This window comes from Coptis chinensis, chromosome 3 (genome assembly GCF_015680905.1).
Source record: "Coptis chinensis isolate HL-2020 chromosome 3, ASM1568090v1, whole genome shotgun sequence".
Classification (NCBI taxonomy): Eukaryota; Viridiplantae; Streptophyta; class Magnoliopsida; order Ranunculales; family Ranunculaceae; genus Coptis; species Coptis chinensis.
Genome location: NC_141458.1, coordinates 112604178 through 112626079, shown reverse-complemented (window position 1 = coordinate 112626079; position 21902 = coordinate 112604178). Strand labels below are relative to the sequence as shown.

Below are 21902 nucleotides of genomic sequence, written 5' to 3'. Positions count from 1 at the left end.
TGGGTGCAGTCTTTTGTTTCTGCATAGATGGAGGTCAACCTATTATCGGATTGACCTCAAATTTAAATCCGTAGATTCTTGATATCCAGTTAAATGACATATACAAATTTTAGGCAGATCTAATGGTGGATTGTCTGTCAAGGCACGGATTAACAAGGTTGTTTGAATTAGCTAAAGTTTAAAATGGATATAGTTAGGTGGTTACATGATGGCATTAGATGGTCAGTGGTTATTATACTTTCGATATATTCTTACTATTGTGGAAATATTGGTGTGGAATGAAAAGATATCTATATGTTTTCTTTTATCGTGATTATTAAAATAATAAGAAAAGTTAAAAACTACGAAGGCTTGATTCCAATCCTGAAAGATTTGGATACGTAGACAGCTTTGAACAAAAGTGCAGCCACTATATCTATAATATATATATTAGTTTGTGTGATAACTATATGATTGTGTTAGAAATTACTGTTGTTTTGAGACTACATAAATATATATGTGTGAAATAGAAATTGTATATGAATATAGACTTTAATATATGTGGATCTGTTTTGGACATTAGTGTGTGTGGACTGAATTTGGGCTAATGAACTATTTGTTTATGATATTGTGTTTATGAGTGTGGTTATGTAAATTGTATTTGTTTGATTATAAGTCTGTTTACATTCAATGATATTTAAGTGCTTGATTTGCCTTGACGCGCGAAAATGACTCTCTGCATGTGTGGTCTGTTTTGACATGAGTAATGCTAGTATAATTATAAGTGATAATAATGTTTTAATGTGTCGCCCACATCTTTAGAACTCTCCACGCCTCAGGATTTGGTAATGAGATATTATGACTTGTGATGTCATGTGATAGATTCATTGAATGTGCCATGAATGACCCGGGTATTCATTGAATGTGCCATGAATGACCCAATAGTTTGGACTGCCCTAGAGAGGAACTAAGGTATTCGCCTTGCGGGTTGGTCGTATTCCTTGAATGTACGGGAATGTAGGTTTGGGTATTCCTTGAATGTGGCGGGAATGACTCAGGGTATTCATTGAATGTGCCATGAATGACCCGTTAGTGTTATAATGGGTATTCCTTGAATGTGGCGGGAATGACCCAAGGTATTCATTGAATGTGCCATGAATGACCTGATATTTTGTTATGCCCAAAGGAGGCTTTGTGATTATGTGTATGGAAAGCCCAGAGATGGTGTGACTCACAACTTCACAACAAGATAAAAGAGTTTACAAGATAAAAAGTATGTTTCCCGGATGGCGATATCCAAGATAAAAGTATGTTTCTTGGGATATATGTCTTGTAGTGGTACTCGGTATGAGTGAGGCACACGGATATGTGTGATTTGGCAAATGTGTGTAGTGCAAATCGTGGAGTAGGAACTAAAGGTCGGGCTGTGTCTTTGAATAAATGAGTCAACAAAATAATTAATCATAAAAGTGAAAATATTGATTTTACGTGTGATGGAGTTATTGCATATGATGTATATGAATTCTTATGAGAAATATATACGTGGTTTGTTTGAGTTGAGACTTACAAAGGATGAATGTACTCCTTGGTTGTGACTTTTCCTCGTTCTCATCAGTATACGAGTGGTTTTTAAGTAAAAATATATAAATTGTGTGATGTTATGGATGTGAAGTGTGACTGTGAAAAATATTAGTAAATTATTGTGATATCTACGTGACTGCGAAATGATTATAACTTGATATGTCATTACGAAAATATTAATGACTTGTGATAGTCTGAGATCTATGGTTATGCACGCAGAAAACTTTATGACGTAATGATGTCATATAAATGACTACCCTTGATATAGGTATTATGATAAGTGGTATTCCTCAAGTATGTGGGATGAACCAGGTTATATCAATTAGACTTAAATGTCTTAAATGAGGTCTGGTTATGAATAGAAATTTAACTGGCTGAGATAAATCATTTATTGTGATGTCTAACTCTGTTTTGCAGGAGGGTAGGATCTATTAATATTTTCTGCAGGGACGTAAATATCCTACCCTAAGACGACGTGTTGGCTTAAAGGTAAGGTGTATCAAATTTATATTTAATTAGGTTATCAGATGTGCGTTTAATAAGTGGAATGTAAGTGGTATTTATGTTGTGAGTTATTATGGAAAGTGGGAATGATGAGTACCGTTATATGAGATTCTTGGAATTTTATATTGGGGGTGAAATCTTACTTGGGAAGAAACTACATGCCATTTTGAGAAAATGGAACTAACTTGTCTTCCAAGTTAAAATGATTAAAATTTTTATTTGTGTTTAGTAATAGGTTATTAGGGTTTAGTTTCATCCTGGGTTTCCAAAATATGGAATAGGGTGTGAAAATTCACTATTTTGGGGTGTGACAAAAACTAAATATGTAATTATAGTATTTTGAAATAACCGGTAATACGAGTATATAGTACTATTCTTATCACGAGGGAATTTGGAAAAGAATTGGTGAATTCCTATAAAGAAGGAACTGTTGTCGCATTTCGGAGGCAGCCGAGTTAAACTCTAGGATTCCAACTGTGGTTTACACCTTTCAAGGTGGTGGGCCACCTTTAAAGGGATGCATCACTGGATGTAGTCTGGGAATTCATTTTCTACTTTTCTAGATAACCATGTTTGTACGTGTCCTTATTTGTATGGTGCTTAGTTTGTGTGAGGTTACATGTTACCTCGATGAGGTTTAGACGCCGAGTGAGAGTTTAGTCCACTCCACGGATGTGTGTCGATCCCGAAAGCGGTATCTGCGATCGTCGAACGGTTGACCATCGTAAGTTAGGTGACGGCCCGTATGGGGGTCGTGGTCCAGAGCCCACCCGAGCCCTAAAAGCTTTGGGGATTTTGTGTGTCTGAACACAACAACGGCATTTCAGCTCCTGGCCGTAAAAATCGGAAAACAACGGTGCATGGTTCACACCGGAAGTCTTGAACCGAGATATGCTTGTGACTGGGGCTGAGTACCAGTCGTACCCTCACCATTCTAATAGGATGCAGCGGCCACAATAGTTGTATGATGTTTGTGAAAACTATATTTTGAATATTAACGAGGCATGTCGAAATGATTTCTTCTAGTTAGTGATGTATTATATAATCACGATATTTGGATATTATTATGGAAACTTACATGTTTTAAATGTTTTGCTATAAGTAGTCTATTTATTGGCTATGTGCGTTTCTACTGGGCATAGTTGTTTGCTCATCCTACATTAATATTTCAAACGAGCCAGTTGCGGAGGAGACTTTCCCTACCACCGATAATGATAGGTATGGGGATTTGGATGGTTTCCCCTATGCTTGACGAGGGGCAGAGTCAAGTTCATTTTGGGTTGTATAGAGTCTAGTTCATTCTTTGGTTGTATATATTGAGAGCTAGCTCATTTTGGATGTAATAACCGATGTATTGGAGTGTAGTTAATCTTAAACATTTTTGGATATGTATATGGACATCACTATTGTGTATAAAGTTAAGATTTTACATATATATGGTTGTTGGAAGGGTATTATGCGATGTCTAGGTTTTATGACAGGTTTTCGTATACGAAATGTCGATTAAACAAAGAAAACTCCGCCGAAATTTCAATAGAATTGGGATAGCGACTGCCTCGAGATTCATCTTCATGTCCTCGGGATGCGTGATGGGTCTCAGGGAGTTATAGCCACAAAAGAAAGAAGGTATTTTATTGTCGCACATAGCCTATTTCAATTTGCATAAGCCAACTTAACATCCCCTTTCATTTTCCTCTACCTACCAGTATGGCGTTTCAGTATACCGTCTGGAAATTTAAAAACTTCTCTTTTGACTACAACACCATTTATTTTAAAATACTATCCTAACATATATGGGTTTCTTTGATTGCTGATAAAAGAGGTATGTCAAGCAAATGTTGCTCGACTCCTTTTGCCGTCATACCGACATATTCATGTGGTAGTGTGCAATTAACATTAGATATATGCTCATTATTGATGATCTTTTCTCTGCAATACGTAATTTTTTTTTTCAAAATTAGAACATATTTTGTCATAGTTCTATACGAGACTCATCAAATTTACTCGAGGTCATTTGAGAATGAAAGCTAAAATGTCAAATGAGGGCGGGGGGTGGTTGTAGAACACTCAACACTCCCTTCCTATATTTCAGGAATGGTTTTAACACGATTTCTTTGGGTATCTTGCTTTGAATATTGTCTGCTGATCCAACCATTATATTGACACCTCCATTTTGTTGTGTTTCCTTCTTCAGGCTTGCGGCTTTTGATTGTTTTGAATTGTCAGTATGATTTTGGAGCCTGCGTAGAGGATAGCTATTAATTGTGTTGGCTATTGAGTAATGTTGTTGTATAAGATTCTTTGGGTCCAAATGTACTTCACTGAAGCAATGAGCTTCTAGATCATTTCAACCACGTGTTTTTGTTTTTGTCTTTCTAACCTATACCTAAATGAATTTTTGTTTAGCTAGCCATACTACTATTTTCTTCATTTTCAGTTTAACTAATATATTTGTCAGTGTACTTCTTTCACATGGTGTTGCACTGAACACAAAGTCACTTCTTAGTATTTTGCCTTCACCCAATTCCTGTTAACTCTTTTTTTGGTTGATTATCCATGTATTTCTATAGCTTGGTTTTTTACTGTACTGATTATGCTTTGGTCTTTGTGGTCCTCGCAGGTGACTATGTATAATTTGTACTCTGCCTTGATAGATAAGTTTTATGCCTGCTGTGTATCTGACATTAGAAACTATCCAGTTTTTTTTTGTAAGCAACTCATTTCTAAAATGCTCCTTCCAATCATATCTATCTACACATATTCTACCACAGTCAAATTTCATTACTATATTAGGAAATAGCTAAGTGGGTATTATGTAATCCGATGAGTGTCAAACTTATGCAACAAATTTGTCAGAATTCAATTCACTTTTCTTTAACCCATCAGTTCAACTTTCTCTATACAACAAACTCCGCTGGACTAAGTGCAAGATTGGCACAAAGTATTGAAATTTGTGTCCTTTCGGCGATGTGTACTTTATTGAGTGAATGGATACTTTTGGGCAACAATATTAAGTGGTTTGAGATTGATTCAGTGAGTTGAAATGTTTGCCAGTTCATTGATGTGTATTTCATTGAGTGGAGCAATTAATATTTATTTCTTCATCAAATTGCATAGCTATTGGGGCTATCGTTGGTGGCACATTCGTGCATACGGATGCTAGAAACTTCAGCCAATCATGTAGAAGGTAGTTTTTTTAAATTGTTTACATGCCTATTACAATTGAAATGGTATCACATAATCTTTGCCATTTTGGGTTGTCCGCGCGTTTGTTTTAATTAGTTATTTTATATATATGGTTCTCAAAACTCCACCTTATCATTTTTTCCTCTCTTCTACCGCCACATTATTTTGCTATCTTCCATACCAATTAGTTTACCAATTAATTCTCCAAGTTGTAGCTAAGGAGAGAATTATCAACAATCAAGCCTGTCCTTGGAAAGTTTTGCGCCGAAACTGGTTTTGCAAAGCCACAAGTTATAAGAATGTCTGGATATGTGCATTGCGTTGACTAAGGATTACTTCTAGAAATGCTTTGAAAGCCTCCATAAGGTTGTGAGCACCACATGAATATTCCGAGATCATTGTTCGTCATTGAAATGAAACAACTCTCATGGAAGTTTTTTTTATGACTGGCTCGATATAAGATTAGTCGTCATTCTTTTTCTTTCTTGCAATTGTTTGTCAGGGTTCGGTGGTGTTCCTACGCTGGATGTGTCTATATTTTATTGGTACTTGTTACTGACGGACCCCAATTTGTGTTGGGCGGACTCCCACCAAAAAAACGATTATTACAAGTGTGCCATTGGTTTCAAAAAATCTAAAAAAAACACAATTATTACAAGTATGCCATTAGTCCAAAAAAATTTGAATTCGAAACCCAAACTTAAACGACCCGGCTAGGTCGTTTGGACTAAGTCTCAAACGACTTGGCCACACCGTTTGGGACTTAGTCCAAACGACCTGGCCGGGTCGTTTGGACTAAGTCCAAAACGGTGTGGCCAAGTCGTTTGGGACTTAGTCCAAACGATCCGGCCACACCGGTCAATAGCCTAAAAAACATAACTATATATTTTTTCAAAGTTCAAATCCCAAACGATATGAACACATCGTTTTGGACTAAGTTTAAACGGTGTGGTCATATCGTTGGAGACTTAGTCTAAACGGTGTGGCCATGTCGTTTGGGATTTTTCTAAGTCCAAACGGTGTGGCCATTTTTTTCTAAGTCCAAATCCCAAACGACATGGCCATACCGTTTTGGACTCGATCCCGCATTAATGGTCATATGGTTTGGGATTTGAACTTTGAAAAAAAATTCAAAGTTCTCGTTTTTGGGCTCTTAACCGGTGTGGGCGGGTCGTTTGGACTAAGTCCCAAACGCGGTGTGGCCCGAAATCGTTTGGGACTTAGTCAAAACGACTGCCAGTCGTTTGGACTAAGTCCCAACGGTAATGGCCCAAGTCGTTTGGGACTTAATCCAAACGACTCCAAATCGTTTAAGTTTGGGTTTCGAATTCAAATTTTTTTGGACTAATGGCATTCTTGTAATAATTGTGTTTTTTTTAGATTTTTTGAAACTAATGGCAAACTTGTAATAATTGTTTTTTTGGTGGGAGTCCGCCCAACACAAATTGGGGTCCATCAGTAATAGGACCCATTTTATTTTGGACCTGAAGCTGCTTTGGCTTGATAAGCTAGGATGTACCATCCTAATCCACCAAAAAATAGTGGTCAGAATTCCAAGTACTGGTTCCTGGTTATTAAGTACATCTCTATTCTCTACTACCTTTAACTTTATTGATGTGCCTATTTTTTCTTCCATTTGTACCCTTTTTAAACGTGAAACATGCACATTTATGAAGAAATTCGTTTGTCTATCTAATCTTGAAGCCGGAAAAAAAATGTGGTGACCAACCACCTCCATGGCATTACGGCTTTATGTGGTTTTGCATCCTCAAGACGCTGTGTAGATACGGATATACCACAACGGGTGCACGTGTTGCTCTACCTCCTATGTGTTTGGTCCAATTAGGTCCAATCAAACAGACTCAACCACTTTATCAAAACTATTCACAAGGGCCAAAAAACTGAAAAGTGGGAAAAAATGATAGAGAGTTAGCAATAATAAGATTGTCAGAATATACGTATCAGACATGGTTATTTTAGCACCAGTTCCATCAAACAATTTTTAGTGTAATTGCTTTTAAATTTCAATTTTGGGATCTTGTGGAATTTCTATTGTAGAATTTTAGCACCAATTCCATCAAACATCTTTACCACGTAATAAATAAAGAGGCTTTGCCGAGCCAGCCGAAAAAGCTGTCATGGTGTCCGCACTTTTTGTCTCTTTCTGCTTTGCATTTTTGTTACTTTTTTTGTCTTTGGCCAACATGTGTAACACGTGCTCAATACTAGTATTAAATAATCTAAGGTTTACATGACTCAGATGAAAAACCTTTTTTTTTTAATTTTTTGCTAGGTCTTACCTGTGGAGTTTTGACGAGTTCTGGTGTATTAGTATAGTTCAAGATTTCAGAATTGCTAGACCTTATTCCGTTATATTCCGAGTTCATTTTGAAATTTCATATTTTTTTACTCTTGAACTGGAATTCTGAATTTCTAAAAACCAAAATATTTGTCGGAATGCCGAGAATTCCATCGAAATCACGAATTATGATTAGTGATAGTTTGATTGACTAGACACAACATTATATTTTCTTCATAATTTTCCTATCCAACCATGGAAATATAATTTATTCTTTTTAAAAATTAGGCAAAATGTTCTCAAAATGAATTTTGTTGTTCTCCCACGTGGTTGCATCTTCTCATACATAGAAAATCTTTCTAGGAAACACAAGGATTATTTCTTACTCTGTTGATTGCAGTGTTCATGATTCCAAACGGAATATCAGAATTCCATCGGATATTTTGATTTTTCAAAAAAATAGAAAAAACAATATAGAATTGAAATATTATGAATTTTGGTTTTCCAGACTTCCGAAATTCCGATAATTTTCCGGAACAGGTTGATTGTTAATTGTCAAATATGATTGGTCGAGTTTCCTACAACACTGGACTATAAAAATTCTTTTAGGGCATCTCCAATGGGAGTGGAAATTTACACCTCCACATCTACTCCACGTTGGAGCCACTAGGATTTTATAATCGTCAGTCTACACTAATAGATGGTGTGAAAATTTACACATTCGAACAGCTCCAATGCGATAAAATTTAGAAGTACGTCTCACTTAATTTTGGTTGTAGACGTTGTCTTATATGTCGCCCCCACCAAAATCAGTCAGCCCCGTCTCTTGTTTTTGGTCTAAAAAGAGTTGGGTTCTAGCCGATTTTTGCCAAAGAGCACATATAAGGTCTTAGATGATGGATTGTCTTGCAATTGTTTGGAGTTCCTCTCCAATTGAAGGGGGAAAAAATCCAAATAGACAAACAAAGAACATCCGTGTTTAGTATAATTAGTTCTCAATTTTTGCTTTTTATCCGACTCTTGATGGTATCATTTTCATCTTAGCCACTAGAATGTCTTGTTTTATAGGTTGGTAGCATTCTTTACTCCAAAGAAGATCAAGTTTAATGAAGTAAAGGGATTTCAAGTGACCATCACAATCACAAATGGAATGAACTCTTCCTGTTTTTCAAATTTCTAGCATTTTGAAGCATCGGAAAACAGATATAGCTATCCATATTTCCCATTTCAGTAAATTAACCACGCTCTTCTAGTTTAAGTCAGGGTTTGGTTCGGTTTTTATTTGAAGCTTTTATGTCTTGACGGGTTGAGGAAGAAGATGAATTCTCTTGAGTTCGTCTACCCCGAGATACCCTCATAGGGTTGGATCTCGGATCCAACGGTCCGAAAATCAAAAACAAATTCACATTCTCTTTCTTCCTTTTTGTTTTTGATTTTCGGACTGTTGGATTTCGGATCCAACGGTATCGGCACACTCATCCCTATAGGGATATCCTCGGGTAGCCCAAATCATTCTCTATTAGAAAGGGTAGGAAATTCTCTCTCTCCAGCTTTTTTTTTTTTTTTTTTGCAAAACACACGTGTGTTTGAGTGACGTGCGGAAATAAAGTTTATTGAAACGTCATGTTGAGTGTCGCCCGAACTATTTATCAACTAATAGCCGGATGGAGAATTCCCCACCCTTTCTATTAGTTAATAGTCTATTATCTACGTTATACTACCCCCATTGGAAATGGTTTTTTTATGTTTAGAGTGTAAACTTTACACTCTATACGATTTACACTCTCCATTGGAAATGCCCTTAATATACTCTGAAAATTAAGCTAGCAAGACGTCCTTCAAAGCACCTGTAATGTGTTATATGTATTGTAATGAAAATGGTTGAAAATAATTTGCTATTGGGAATGATTCAGAACACCTTCGTCTTCGTCCAGTGCCAAAGAATTTGGCATGTGCTACATTGTGCCAAAAATGTGAGGGTCAACTTGCGGTAGATTTACCTGCACTCTTTTTCTTTACCAACGTGTGTTACTGGTGCTTACCCTTTTAGGCTGTAGTTGGTTACGTATATAAATTATTGGAGTGATTACTTATTGATTAATTAAATGCTCAATATACGGATGTACTCTCTTTATACTTGCACCAGTATTTGGGCGCGTGCGATGCGCTTGTTTCGTACTCGACTATTTGGCAAGTTGAAGTTAAGGGAATTGAAGGCAGATTCAAGACATAGTATAGAGATAGAAGAAGAGCATTTGGGATTGAAAGGAGCTTTTAGTCTTTTTCATTTGTAGAATTGTAGTTGCATGCTTGCATGCACTCCAAATTTTCTCCTTTTTTATACCTCAATCAACAATAGATGTAGAGATGAAGGCATTGGGATTTTTTTTAAAAACACAAATGATAAAGTTATCGTCATCTTTGGAAGGAGAGAAGGATAATTGGGAAAAATATTTCTTGTGGACAAAGAATTGAAATAATTTGTGTGCATTTAGTTGAGGATATTTTCGATATAAAATAAATGATTCCCTGTAGGGCAGTAGCCCACCCCATTCTTTTAAGAGTTACTCTTATTTGAAAGGAGAAAGATGATGCATCAGAATAATAGAAAATAACTTCTCTGATAATGCAAGTTGATTTCCAAACTTATTAGCTTGGTATAGATGAAGGGAAGGAGAAAACTACAGCGTTGGGCTTGGTTATCGAAAAACATAAAATAGCGTTGGGCCTAATCCAGCACTTTCACAGAGGACTGTACGAGTTTCGGAGTTGTTGGACGTTGTCTAAGTGAAAATTAACCATTGAGCTTTAGTTTTGACTTTTGACCCGATGACTAAGAACAAATGGGCAATGGCACTACTCAAATGAGATGAAGCCCAAAAGCTAATCTTAGCACATGACCACTCATCAAATCGGCTGATCTAAGTGTAGCAGCATGACTGCAGGTTCCAGGAAATCAGTACTTTTGCATGAAAAATTTATAGAAGAGAGGAGGCCAGTGAAACTGCTAGTACTGTCCATGAACCATAATGAGTTACATATATACAGACAGAGATATATGTATGTGATACAGGCTTAATCATCTCAGGAGACAAGTAATCACCCGATTGCTGAAAGAATAAAAGCAGATGAACATTGTCGACTGTGTAAGCTCAGAGGACCAACAATATAGATCACAGAAACAAGGGTGCTATCAGCGAAATAGTAGCTTCTGTGGACAACACTAGCTTTGATCAAGAGGAACAGTTTTTACACCATCCACTTACAGGAAGATGATGAACTATTTTAGCACAAGTTTAAAACAACAGTAGGAGAGCAATCTGTGCTAAAGCAGGGACAAAATCCAAGCAAGAAGAGCAGGAGGAATGTCAGATACTTTTGGACATCCTCCATCAACGATTCAATAATTCACTCAAACAAGTTTAGAACGGTCATCCTCCCTCAAAGATTCAATAATTCACCAAAACAAATTTAGATTATTACAGTATTTCCAATTCCTTTTCCCTGGACACACTCGTTCGCAATTAAGGTGTGGCACGTTCATAACCCTGAGCACGTCACAGACCCAGGCATTCATACAAGAAATTGGTAGACGAACAATTCCGGACCAAAATCACTCTCAAAGACACTTTTTTTCCGAAATCACTCATAAACCCAATTTTCGGGTGAACATAACTCTTAAAGACAAATAGCCTAGATTTGAAATTAATATCTTCCAATTTTATATTTTATGCCGTTTTGGTATGAACAATCAATCAATCATACCTGCTCATATATGAACAGTGTATGTTCTTACCCAAAATAACTGAAATAAGTGAACATATTTTATACATTATGTTGAGATATAAACAAAGATTGTTCATAATTTATGTTGAGGTATAAACAGTAGTTATTCATACTCCAAATATACATGAACATACTCTAATAGGTGTTCTTACTGATTATACATTATGTTAAAGTATGAATAGTGATTGTTCATACCCCAAATAGGTAAAAACAATGATTGTTCATATTTCTTATTGATCATACAATATTGAGATATGAACAATAATTGTTCATATTCTAATAGGTCTTTTCATACTAATCATACATTATGTTGAGATATGAACAAAAATTGTTTATAGCTTATCTTGAGGTATGAACAACAATTGTTGGTCATTTTTCTACCCTGTTTTTGCGAGTGATTATATAAAAAAATGTGGGTTTGAAAGTGATTTTTTCTTCCTTTTTGTGTTACTCTCTGATACATTAACTACATAGAGGAACTGCACACTGCAAGATTCACTAAGAATCCCAAGGGGTCATTGAAAGATTGTCAGATGGAACTCCACATAATTCTAAGATTTCTTTTGGATTACAATGGAACTTACCATGCGATTACAGAAACCATAGGAAGAAAATATACGGTATTGGAAGTTATCAAGATGTAAAGTTAAAAGTTACATGGTTAAACTAATGTCGTTCGGCGCAATTGCCATGACGCTCGGTTTCAACAAATGAAGTGTATGTTTATGTTAAAAAAAAATAAACGAATTTCTCTTAGAGACAGTTATTCAACCAAAATTGCAAGTCATAAACAAAAGAAAACTCTAATACATTTATACGCAAGGAGACCTTCAGTCGTAAGACGCAGAAAGGCTTACACAGATATAGAGCTTTTAAACATCAACAATTTCTCAACTAAAGCCTTTTAAGGAGTAGTAGATTGGGCTTCTTTATTTGTTTGAGACTGCAGGCTATATACTTCTACCTATTTCCCTATATCCTCTACCATTATATTTTGGACTTCTTCCATCTCACCAGGGAATTGAGAAATTCCATAACCTGAAAAACCAAAAATAAAACAATGAATTCTTTGGTATAATTTAGCAATAAATGACTTCTAGATTGCCGCATGTAGAAAAAAGACCCCCAGTAATACCTCTGATGGATCTTTAAGGGAGTAGAATGCATTACTTTCCTTTGGCACTGATGAGACCAAAATGCCATAACCACGATTTCCCTCCCGCAGAACCTGAAAAAACATAGATCGGTAAGAAACGCCATTCCCAAAGAGGTGAATATTTTGATAAGATGACAGAGATCCATAAACATCCTCGTGTTACCTTAAAAGCATCTTCATCTGTCCGGTCATCTCCAACATAAATAGGGAGCACATCCTCACATTCACTTAAGCCTACATCGTAATAATATTATCTAACAGTAAGATAATCATTTCAACAGAGAAGAAAATTATAATGTCATATAAAATTTCATGAGTTGAGGGCCTACAGGACATGCAATACAACTCACCGAGTGAATCAAGTAGAAACTCCACAGCTTTTCCCTTGTCCCAATCAATCACAGGGCGAACCTCTAAAACCTTTACAAAACAAAAACAAGCTAGATTAGTAAGAAGTTAACATCATTAAGTCATCACCTATAAGGGAGTGGGAGTTACTGAAAAGAAAACTATATACCTTTCTCCCATGAGTTAATCGCAGACGAGGGTGTCCTTTAAGGATTTCATGAACGGATTTTGCAATTGTAGTCCAATTCTGAAAGGGAAAACAGAATAGCAATAAGAATCAAATTTAACATAACCCATATAAGAAGCATAAATGTTTCAAAGATGGGACATAACATTACCTTCTCATCTACATTACGGTAATGTACAGAGACACAAAACTTGTTATTCTCAACTTTTGCACCTTCAATTCCTTTAGTAATCTCGACAAGGGAGCTAAAAACCTGCCAAATGCACCCCCAAAAATAGAAATAAAATGAAAATAAATACACATTCAGCAACATAACAAAACACATACTAGGACATACTATGCTTTAGGTTGGTAAAGTCAAAAACAAATATTAATGTTGCAGTAGCGTATATGATTAACATTGAAATTTTATATACAAACCTCATCGATCAGTGGTAAGAATTCGCTAGCAGGTTGGAAGAGATTCACTTCTTTTCCCTAAATTGTAAAAAAATAAAGGATATCAGTGGACCAAAAGAATTAAAACCAGACAGTACAACTAATACTACAAGAAAGAAATATGGAAAAAGCATCCAAGATTACCTGCTTGTCAGTAGATCTAATACAATTTGAATTGTTATCATCATTGCCGGATGGTCTGACAGGGCCCACGATGTCCATTCCATGACTGCCGGCATAATAGAGTTCTGTTAGTCCTACAAACTCATGCACCTGAAACAATAAAGCAACATTGGATACTAGGTAAATACAGACGAATTGGAGTACCAAAAGATTAAGTTTAGAAAAATAAACTCCATGTAATAAACATGACCAGCAGATAAATTATTTTAAGAGAACAGCACACACCTTATCCCGGCTTCTACCACTGATTATAGCTGTTGGAAAATAATTTGCAACATTTCTCACAGCAGTACGCATCTGACAGAAAAACGAAATGATTTCAGTAACAATATAGAGAAATGTATATAATGTATAAAATTAGAGAAATAAGCAAATACTTACAGAATCTGACATAAAAGCTCGGTCAGGGTCATCTACAATTGGTGAAAGTGTCCCATCATAATCCAGAAACAAGGCGATTCTCTTTCCCTTCGCGTAGTTCATTATTCGCTCAAAAGAGGAAATTGCAGACGGATACTTAAGCTTCAAAACAAAAAGCAATTCCATTTACAAACATGTTGTTTTTCAAAGGATAAAGAAGTTTAAGCAAGATATAATTTCGTACCATCCATGAAAGATAAACGAGCTGACTATCATCAGGACCAACATCAATACTGGTATCTTTAGTCAACTTCTTGCGAGGCGGTGATGAGGATTTCATGGCATCTAGCCAACCACTCGCACGCACATCATCAAGCTTGCTAGGAATGACCTTCTTTCTAGGAATTGCTATGTACATGCCAGAAGAGAATGCTGCTCCCGGTGAGTAAGGCAACAAACTGGAATGAATGCCCAACCTTGACTTGCTTATGGGCACAGGGTCAGTGAGAACGGGAGCAGGATGGTTAGACTTTAAATCCATCGGATCCAGATTACTTTGTTGAGTTTGAAAGTTTAATGTGTAAGAGTATAACTATAGAAGGTTAAACCAAGAAACGGAAAACCACAGAGCTAGTTCGCTATATAGTTGCCGTTTAACCAACCCTTTTGTCTATGAAAAACCACCGCTTCAAAGTTTTCTTATCACTGCTGTTGTGCATGCAGTCCATCAAATGCAAACTTCCTGAAAACTGGAAAGTTCAGAGATGTCAAATGAGAAGTCCAATAAGGTAACATTCTTAAACATAAAAGCAATCTGGTCTCGCACCTTTTCATCTCCCAAGCTACACAGCATTTATATTAGGAGCCCAAACATTTTGTATGGAAAGAACTCAAGAATGATGCGCGCACAGAAAAGGAGACAAACTCCCTGGCTTCTGAATAAAACGTCACAAACGAGGGCTTGTTAGTATAGCACCACTGGAAAAAAATTCCCAGTCGCATCATTAAAGTTAAACAGTAAAGCGGAATATGGAGTAACCATAATTTGGCACAGCCAAGGCCCACTAAGAAGAAATATAGAGAAAGTTCCGCACAGAGTATCAACATTGATGCAAGATTACAAACACAATCACATGTCCACATTTCTGTCATTAAGACAATGTTCATTACGTGTTTACTTTTGCTATTAAGATTTGCGAAATATGTGTGGTTGGCTTCCTCATCTTAGAAAGGTCCATGAAACTCCAGATACACAGACCAAATAAATCAGTCCACAACAAGCAACACCGCAAAACGTTCTAAACAACGTCATTTCTTAGATCAGGTTTTACTCTGCAGGAAATGTTCAAATGTAAGCAATTTCAAGGTACCAACGAGTGAGTACTAGTAAAAAAGGAAAACAGTACACCCGTCGCTTATTAACTAGCTAAAACAGTATCCACACTGATTGATTGTTCCGCTTTTAACATTTAATTTCCTTAAATTAAAACTGATAAATGAAATAAACAGTATATACATTCGTCCTTACACATCAAATAATGTGGTATAAACAATAATGCAACAATAAAGTGTGTGTATCTTACAACCAAATATATAACACGAAAATCATATTTGTGGACTGGCCCAATATATTTTCGAAAGCAGGCATATGTTTAAAGAAATTTACAAAAAAGAGTTATGGATCGTGCCTCCACCACATAATGGAGATAACAATATATGACATATGAGACAGCAAATATGGGACCTCCATAGAAGCATGTGAAGTCATTAAGCACATGGATCTGATGCACATACATTTCAAGAAACAAGACACATACAGAAAAAAAAAACCCATTAATAAATTGCAACTACTACCCACATACAATAACAGTTTTGTATGTATTTGCTCCTCCCTATACTAGATTTCTCCACCAAATAGTATATCAATTTTGTATTTCTTTTATTATGGGGTACCGCGGTTATAGAGACAGCACGACATTTGACTTTTCAATAATAGACAAAATCACAAAACCATGTTCATTACTTTTAAAAAAAAAACATATCAATTTTTAGCTACAGCAATTGTGGGGAAGCAAACTAACATCAGAATCTAAAATAACAGGTCTTGGAAAGGAGAAGCAGTGTTATTAATGTCGGCAGCACTTACACAGGTTAGCATAATATATATATATATTACAACCAGTCAACAACCCATATTAAAGTTCCAATACCAACTTTCAATTTTTACCTAAAATAACTTACTTTATTACATCAACAAAAGTGATAGCAACATGAACAGCAACCAAGATCTCAGAAAGACAGTTCACAAAAATAAACGCTTTTAAAATAATAATAATAAAAAAAAGTCTTTTGAACAGTGTATAAAAAAGAATCAAGCTTTGATGCTAAAATGAAGAAGATTCATAACAAAAAAAAATCACTTTCTATGATTAAATGTAACAGCATTTGCTTTTAAAGAAACTAATAAATTTATACCTAGGATAAAAAAAAAGATTCGTATCAAACCTGAATCTTTCTAGACTGATTCGGAATCAGAGAAACACACCGATTTTCAAAATGTCAATAACCAGATCTCGTAAACCTGAAATATAAAAAATAAAATCCACAGTCCATCAAAAAATGTTCTATACAAAAAAAAAAGAGAGAGAGAAAATGAGAGAAAAAAAAAAAATAGAACCTTTGAAGAAGCAATGAGAGAAGAAAAAAAGAGGAAACCCTAATAAATGAGTGAATGAGAGAGATATGAAAAGGAAGGAGAAGAGAAGAGAAGAAAATGGAAAAGAGGGGTTGGGTATTTATAGAGTTTGATCGAGTCGAGAGAGAAAGAAAAAGACGTGCCAAACAAGGAAACTCGGTTGTTGAACCGGGAACACCACCAGAAATTTTACAATTTTTTTAATAACTGAAACACCGAAAAACCGACGTGTTTTTAGGCGGCAGCGATTTTTCTAGAGAGGAAATTTTTATTTCCATTCGTATACCCGTTCTACTCTTCGTACACTTGGATTCTGGCCCGAAATATATGTATGTGGACCATAGTAAATTTGTAGACCTGGCTTTTCTCTCTCTAGATATATATATATTTTTTTTTTTCTTCGTATGCCAGAGTATGAAAATGAAAGATGTGACATATACCAATATATACTAGTATATATATGGATAGTTATGGAATACAATTAATATTTGGCTGGGGATGACGAGTAGTGACTTTCGTTTAACTGATTTTGAATATAATTTTATAAAAAAAAAACTATTATTGATGTTTTGATTGACACATTTGTAAGTTAAAGTGCTAGAAACGAAAGCTAAGCAAATGCCTGTAAATTCCACCTTTCTCCTATTTGATTGGAAAGTTTAAAAAAATGCAAATGAAGAAAAATAAGAAAGTGGGTGAATGTCATTTCGTTCATTGAGGCATTGACCTTGTATTTGCTAACAAAATTAGGTACTGAACTCTATGAATGTCAGTTTAGTGTTTAACCAGAACGTACTAGAGAATAATGGTTTTAAAATTAATTGACACGGATAAAGTCTATTGTTTCTTCACTTTCTTGCACCAAAAAACAAGAAGAGTTTATCAAAGCTATAAATTTAGACAAACACCATATATGTGATGCAAGTTTTACCTAATTTCATTTGACATGCTAATTAGTAACTAAAAAAATTCTATATGGAGCTCATTTTATTTTTCTCTTTATTATTATTATTTATTTATTTATTTTAGTTGTTGTTGTTGACTGAAATATTTAGTTGATTCAATTCACTGTTTCTAATAATAAAATTATTTGTTTCCCCAAAAAAATGCTATTGGGACAAAATTAATAAAATCTATACAAACTCATTTAGATGTCATGAGAGCTACATTCATGACTCTCTAAAACCTATTTTTAGCACCCTTCTCTTTTGGTAAAAACTATTTTAGATTTTAGCTCAATTTTTAGCATATGTTATTCTATAAATTTTTTGTTTCACTCCGATAATATCATAGATCAGATTCCATGCAGAGGAAATGAATGCATTTCTTAAATAGTTAACAATATAACACTAGTTAAGTACATTAATCCATTGATTTGGACATTATATCGTACTAGAGAAGTACATTCACTTGTTGGATTGTTTTGATTCTTGCAGCCGATATTTAGTTCCTCTTTTTTATCTCCCGGCCCTCCATTTAATTTACATGACAATGATCCAAATTCGGAATCTTTTTATGCAAGTGCAATATACATAACTAATTCATTTGTTTATGTTTTTCAGCTGATAAATTAAGAATGAAAATGCAATCTGAAAAGAAGGGCAAATGAAGAATGAATGTGAAATTTACTATGAAAGAGAAACAATGTACCAATTCTAAAGGCGTTTCAAATATTTAAAAATAATTTGATGTTTAATAATAATACTAAATTTTACAAAATAGTAATTAGTCCAAAATACTTTTTCCCGCGTGCAATAAAGTACCTGGTCATATTCAAGTTAGCCTGTTCCTATCACACTACCTCTCTTGTTTTTTTCTCAAATAAATCTCGATTTGTTCTACCCAAGCTTCTCCAACAACTAGCCAACATCACTCTAAACTCGCCATGTACGTGTCGATCCATTCATACGGCAAAAAATTCGACGACACCTGTGAAGCATCAACAGTAACGAGGACCACGTGTCTACTGGACCCACTAAACTAGCGGGTGGACACGATTGTTACTCGCGTCGCTTTCTTGTAAAGCTGGAAACTGGTCCACCGTAACAATTGTTAATTAGCAAATAGTGGCGTATATAAAATCCACGTGGCGCGCAGTGGGATCAATGTCACATGCGAAAAATCGGTCGTTAAAGCGGTCCCGCTTTATTAATTTTCGAATCTTGAAACTCGTGTGGTGGGTTCGTGTGGTCCCGTATCTGAGTTGGCTGATTCGGCTTTTTCATAAGTCAAAAATGTACAAGTAATGGACGGTTCGATTTACATTTATAGAATCTAATAAGTACCTTTTAAACGGGAGTTCACGCGGTTGATTCTCTGACGTTGGCTCCTCTTAGAAACTTTTTTGCTTACTTTTTCTACTTTTTTGGTCAAGTCAATTGGCTTTACAAGGGCGTCATGAATAATTTAATTAAGCTTTAGAAAAAACGTACACTTAAATTATTAATTAAAAGTTACTTAGCTCCTAATTAAAGAAGATGTCAAAGATCTGCAGTAGTAATCTTCTTTACGCACGTGTCATTGACCATTGTTAATTGAATTTTTAATCTTAAATTACGTTTCAAACTTCTGATATTGGTTGGTACTAAGAACAAAGTGGTCAAAAAAAAAAAAAAAAACACTAGGCGATTTTTTATTTTCTCACGCTAACATGGCTCTAGGTTATTTTGTTGTTTGCATAGAACGAACACTAGCTTACTAGATTGGTCGCAGTATTGACATTCCATTTTATGGAATTGGCATTCCTTTGACCAATTCAAAGGTAGTGGCACCTCTCTATTAATCACATAAAAAAATACGAACGATAAGAAGTTGCCGCGAAATCGCATAATCCACAGTATCGGGTTGCTACGAGATCCCATATCCCACAGAAAGTTATTGTCGTAGGTCATTTTTTTTTAATAGCCACCGTAAAAAAAGTTAGTTGCCACGAGATAGTTGTGTTCATTAAGATAGAGTATTTACTTGTGTTAATTATCAAAACTCTTATTTATTAATTTGATCACAAATTTTTCTTATAGCATATGAAAATATTTACCGCGAGATAACAAAATTATGCTTCGATTGTATATTTGTGTTAATTATCAAAACTCTTCTTTATTAATTTGATCACAAGTTTTTCTTATAGCATATAAAAATATTTACCGCGAGATAACAAAATTATGCTTCGATTGTATATATATATATATATATATATATATATATATATATATATATAGGGTAGGTTCCGTTTACAACACTTTTTATACAACGTTTTATATACATTTATGGTTTTGGTGTTGTTCTTGGAATGTATAAAAAAACTTTAAAAATGAACATTAGATATTTATATGTCGTGTGTGTTAAATACGTAAAATTTGAAATAAAAAATAAATAAATAACAAAAAAAAAAGTATGGGGATTATGCGATCTCGCAGCAACTGCCTGCTGTGGAATATGGGATCTCACGGTAACCCGATGCCGTAGATTGTGCGATCTCGCAGCAACTGCCTGCCGTAGAATATGAAATATCGTGGCAACCTGATGTCGTAGAACTATCGAGCATATGGGGTGTAAAATGACATATAAAGAATAACCATTATTATTTTACTTTTTTCCAAAAAGGTGTCAATCCCATAAAGTGGGGTGCCAATACCGCGCTCCTAGTATATAACAATTAATGGCTGACAATTAAGGGGCAGCCGGGCAGGTGTTGTTGGGTGACAAAATAACAACAATATTTCACTGCAAACATAAGTAAAGTTGGAGTGTAAGGTGTAACATAATTTAGTGATACCAACCAAATTTGTGTGCAATATTAGTATTTAGTTTTAGCAGACATATCAAAAAATAACATTCTTTTCTATTTTTTACATTAAATATAATATAATGTATTTTTTTTCTTACCTCATATTTTCAAATTTTTACATACAAAATCCAAAATCCGTTAGATGTGAATAAATGGGTGTCATCAATTTACTATTAAAAAGGGTCACGTGACTTGCATGCCCCCTCTCATGTCCCCATTTGGGCATGACTTGGATAGTTCATGACAACACAGAGCAACAAATCAACATCTATCTCCATGTTAAATCCAATCTTTTGCAATTCTCCAAATCCTTCTCTAGTAATCACTTGACCTTAGTAGTTAAGAAATTTTCATTAACAAAAACCTCTTTCTCTAGACAAAAAAAAAATCAATGTAGCCTCAATCAAAAAGATCCCAACAAAACCCTTAATCAGAACAAAAGGAAGTTTCCAATTCTAAAGGCATAGATAAATCTAGAGGGTCCGTGTGGGGCGTTCGCACCTAGGGCTGTCAATGGATCGGTTTGGGTCGAATTTAGGAAAATCTAAACTCAAAGCGATAAGAAAATTGGGAACCCGAAACCGAATCGAACTGATAATGTTACATATAATTCAAAAACCGAACCGAACTAATAAGATATATTGCAAACCGAACTCGATCTGACCCGAACCGAAAACTATAAAATCAATTAAAATTAAAATTAAATTAATTAATTTTAACCACACAATTGATAAATATATACAAAATTAATCATAAATATTACTAAAATGCTATCTTATCGGTTCGGGTTCATATCGGTTCGGTGGAGGACAAACCCAAAACCAGCCAAACTAATATTTTATCGATTCGGTTTGGTTTCGGGTCAGTAGAAGGCAAACTAAATTATCAAAACCTAAACCATTTTTTATTGGTTTGGTTCGGATCGGTTATCGGGTTATCGAAACCCATTGATAGCCCTAACCGCACTCGCCCCTCCCACCCCCTCCCTAAATATTTGTAAAAGTCACATAATGTGTTTGTAATTTATTAGAAAAATGGCTAGACTATAAAGATTTGCACCCCAAATTTTTTACAAAAGCTCCACTACTGCACCCCTAGTTCAATTACTGGGTTGCATATATTCTTGCACTCCCAGACATTGAATCTTGGTTATGTCCCTGTCTAAAAAGAACCGCATTGTTCAAGCAAAAATAATAAATTGAGGGAAGGGTGCAAAATCCAAACATTGAAACCCCTCTTTGACTGTATACGGGTTTTGATATTGTAATTGAAATTGTTAACTACCTTAAAATTCTGGACCCAATACGATCAAGAACGACTACAACCCCAACCACTGAAGCAAAGAGTACGTGTTGTTTCTCAAAACTTTTGTATACTACTTTGCTGATGAAGTAGGCAGATTATAGCAATGAG

General features: G+C 35.2%; 1 protein-coding gene across 4 annotated transcripts; it reads right to left on the bottom strand.

Moving 5' to 3' along the window:
- Positions 1 to 12036: 12036 nt before the first annotated feature.
- LOC147513070 (putative trehalose-phosphate phosphatase F) lies at positions 12037 to 17022 on the bottom strand. Of its 4 annotated transcripts, none has more exons than XM_086596108.1 (14): positions 16685 to 17022; positions 16513 to 16588; positions 14834 to 14939; positions 14252 to 14756; positions 14029 to 14169; positions 13873 to 13944; positions 13609 to 13737; positions 13447 to 13503; positions 13178 to 13279; positions 13009 to 13086; positions 12842 to 12911; positions 12655 to 12725; positions 12471 to 12563; positions 12037 to 12373 (listed from the first exon to the last, which is right to left on the bottom strand). In XM_086596108.1, the coding sequence occupies exons 4-14, from the start codon at positions 14546 to 14548 to the stop codon at positions 12323 to 12325; spliced, it is 1161 nt and encodes a 386-aa protein (XP_086452234.1). In that variant the 5' UTR covers positions 14549 to 14756; positions 14834 to 14939; positions 16513 to 16588; positions 16685 to 17022; the 3' UTR covers positions 12037 to 12322. The 4 variants fall into 4 exon arrangements, with proteins under 4 accessions (XP_086452234.1, XP_086452233.1, XP_086452235.1 ...); XM_086596107.1 differs by having other exon boundaries at positions 14834 to 14942; positions 16685 to 17002; XM_086596109.1 differs by having other exon boundaries at positions 14252 to 14749; positions 14834 to 14942; positions 16685 to 16990.
- Positions 17023 to 21902: the final 4880 nt, after the last annotated feature.

Coding starts and splice junctions, on each gene's coding strand:
- LOC147513070 (XM_086596108.1), bottom strand. CDS start 14,548: ATGGATTTAAAGTCTAACCATCCTGCTCCCGTTCTCACTGACCCTGTG. Junction 13,280..13,446: donor TCTTACCACTGATCGATGAG/GTTTGTATATAA, acceptor TGCATTTGGCAG/GTTTTTAGCTCCCTTGTCGA. Junction 12,912..13,008: donor GATTAACTCATGGGAGAAAG/GTATATAGTTTT, acceptor TGTTTTGTAAAG/GTTTTAGAGGTTCGCCCTGT.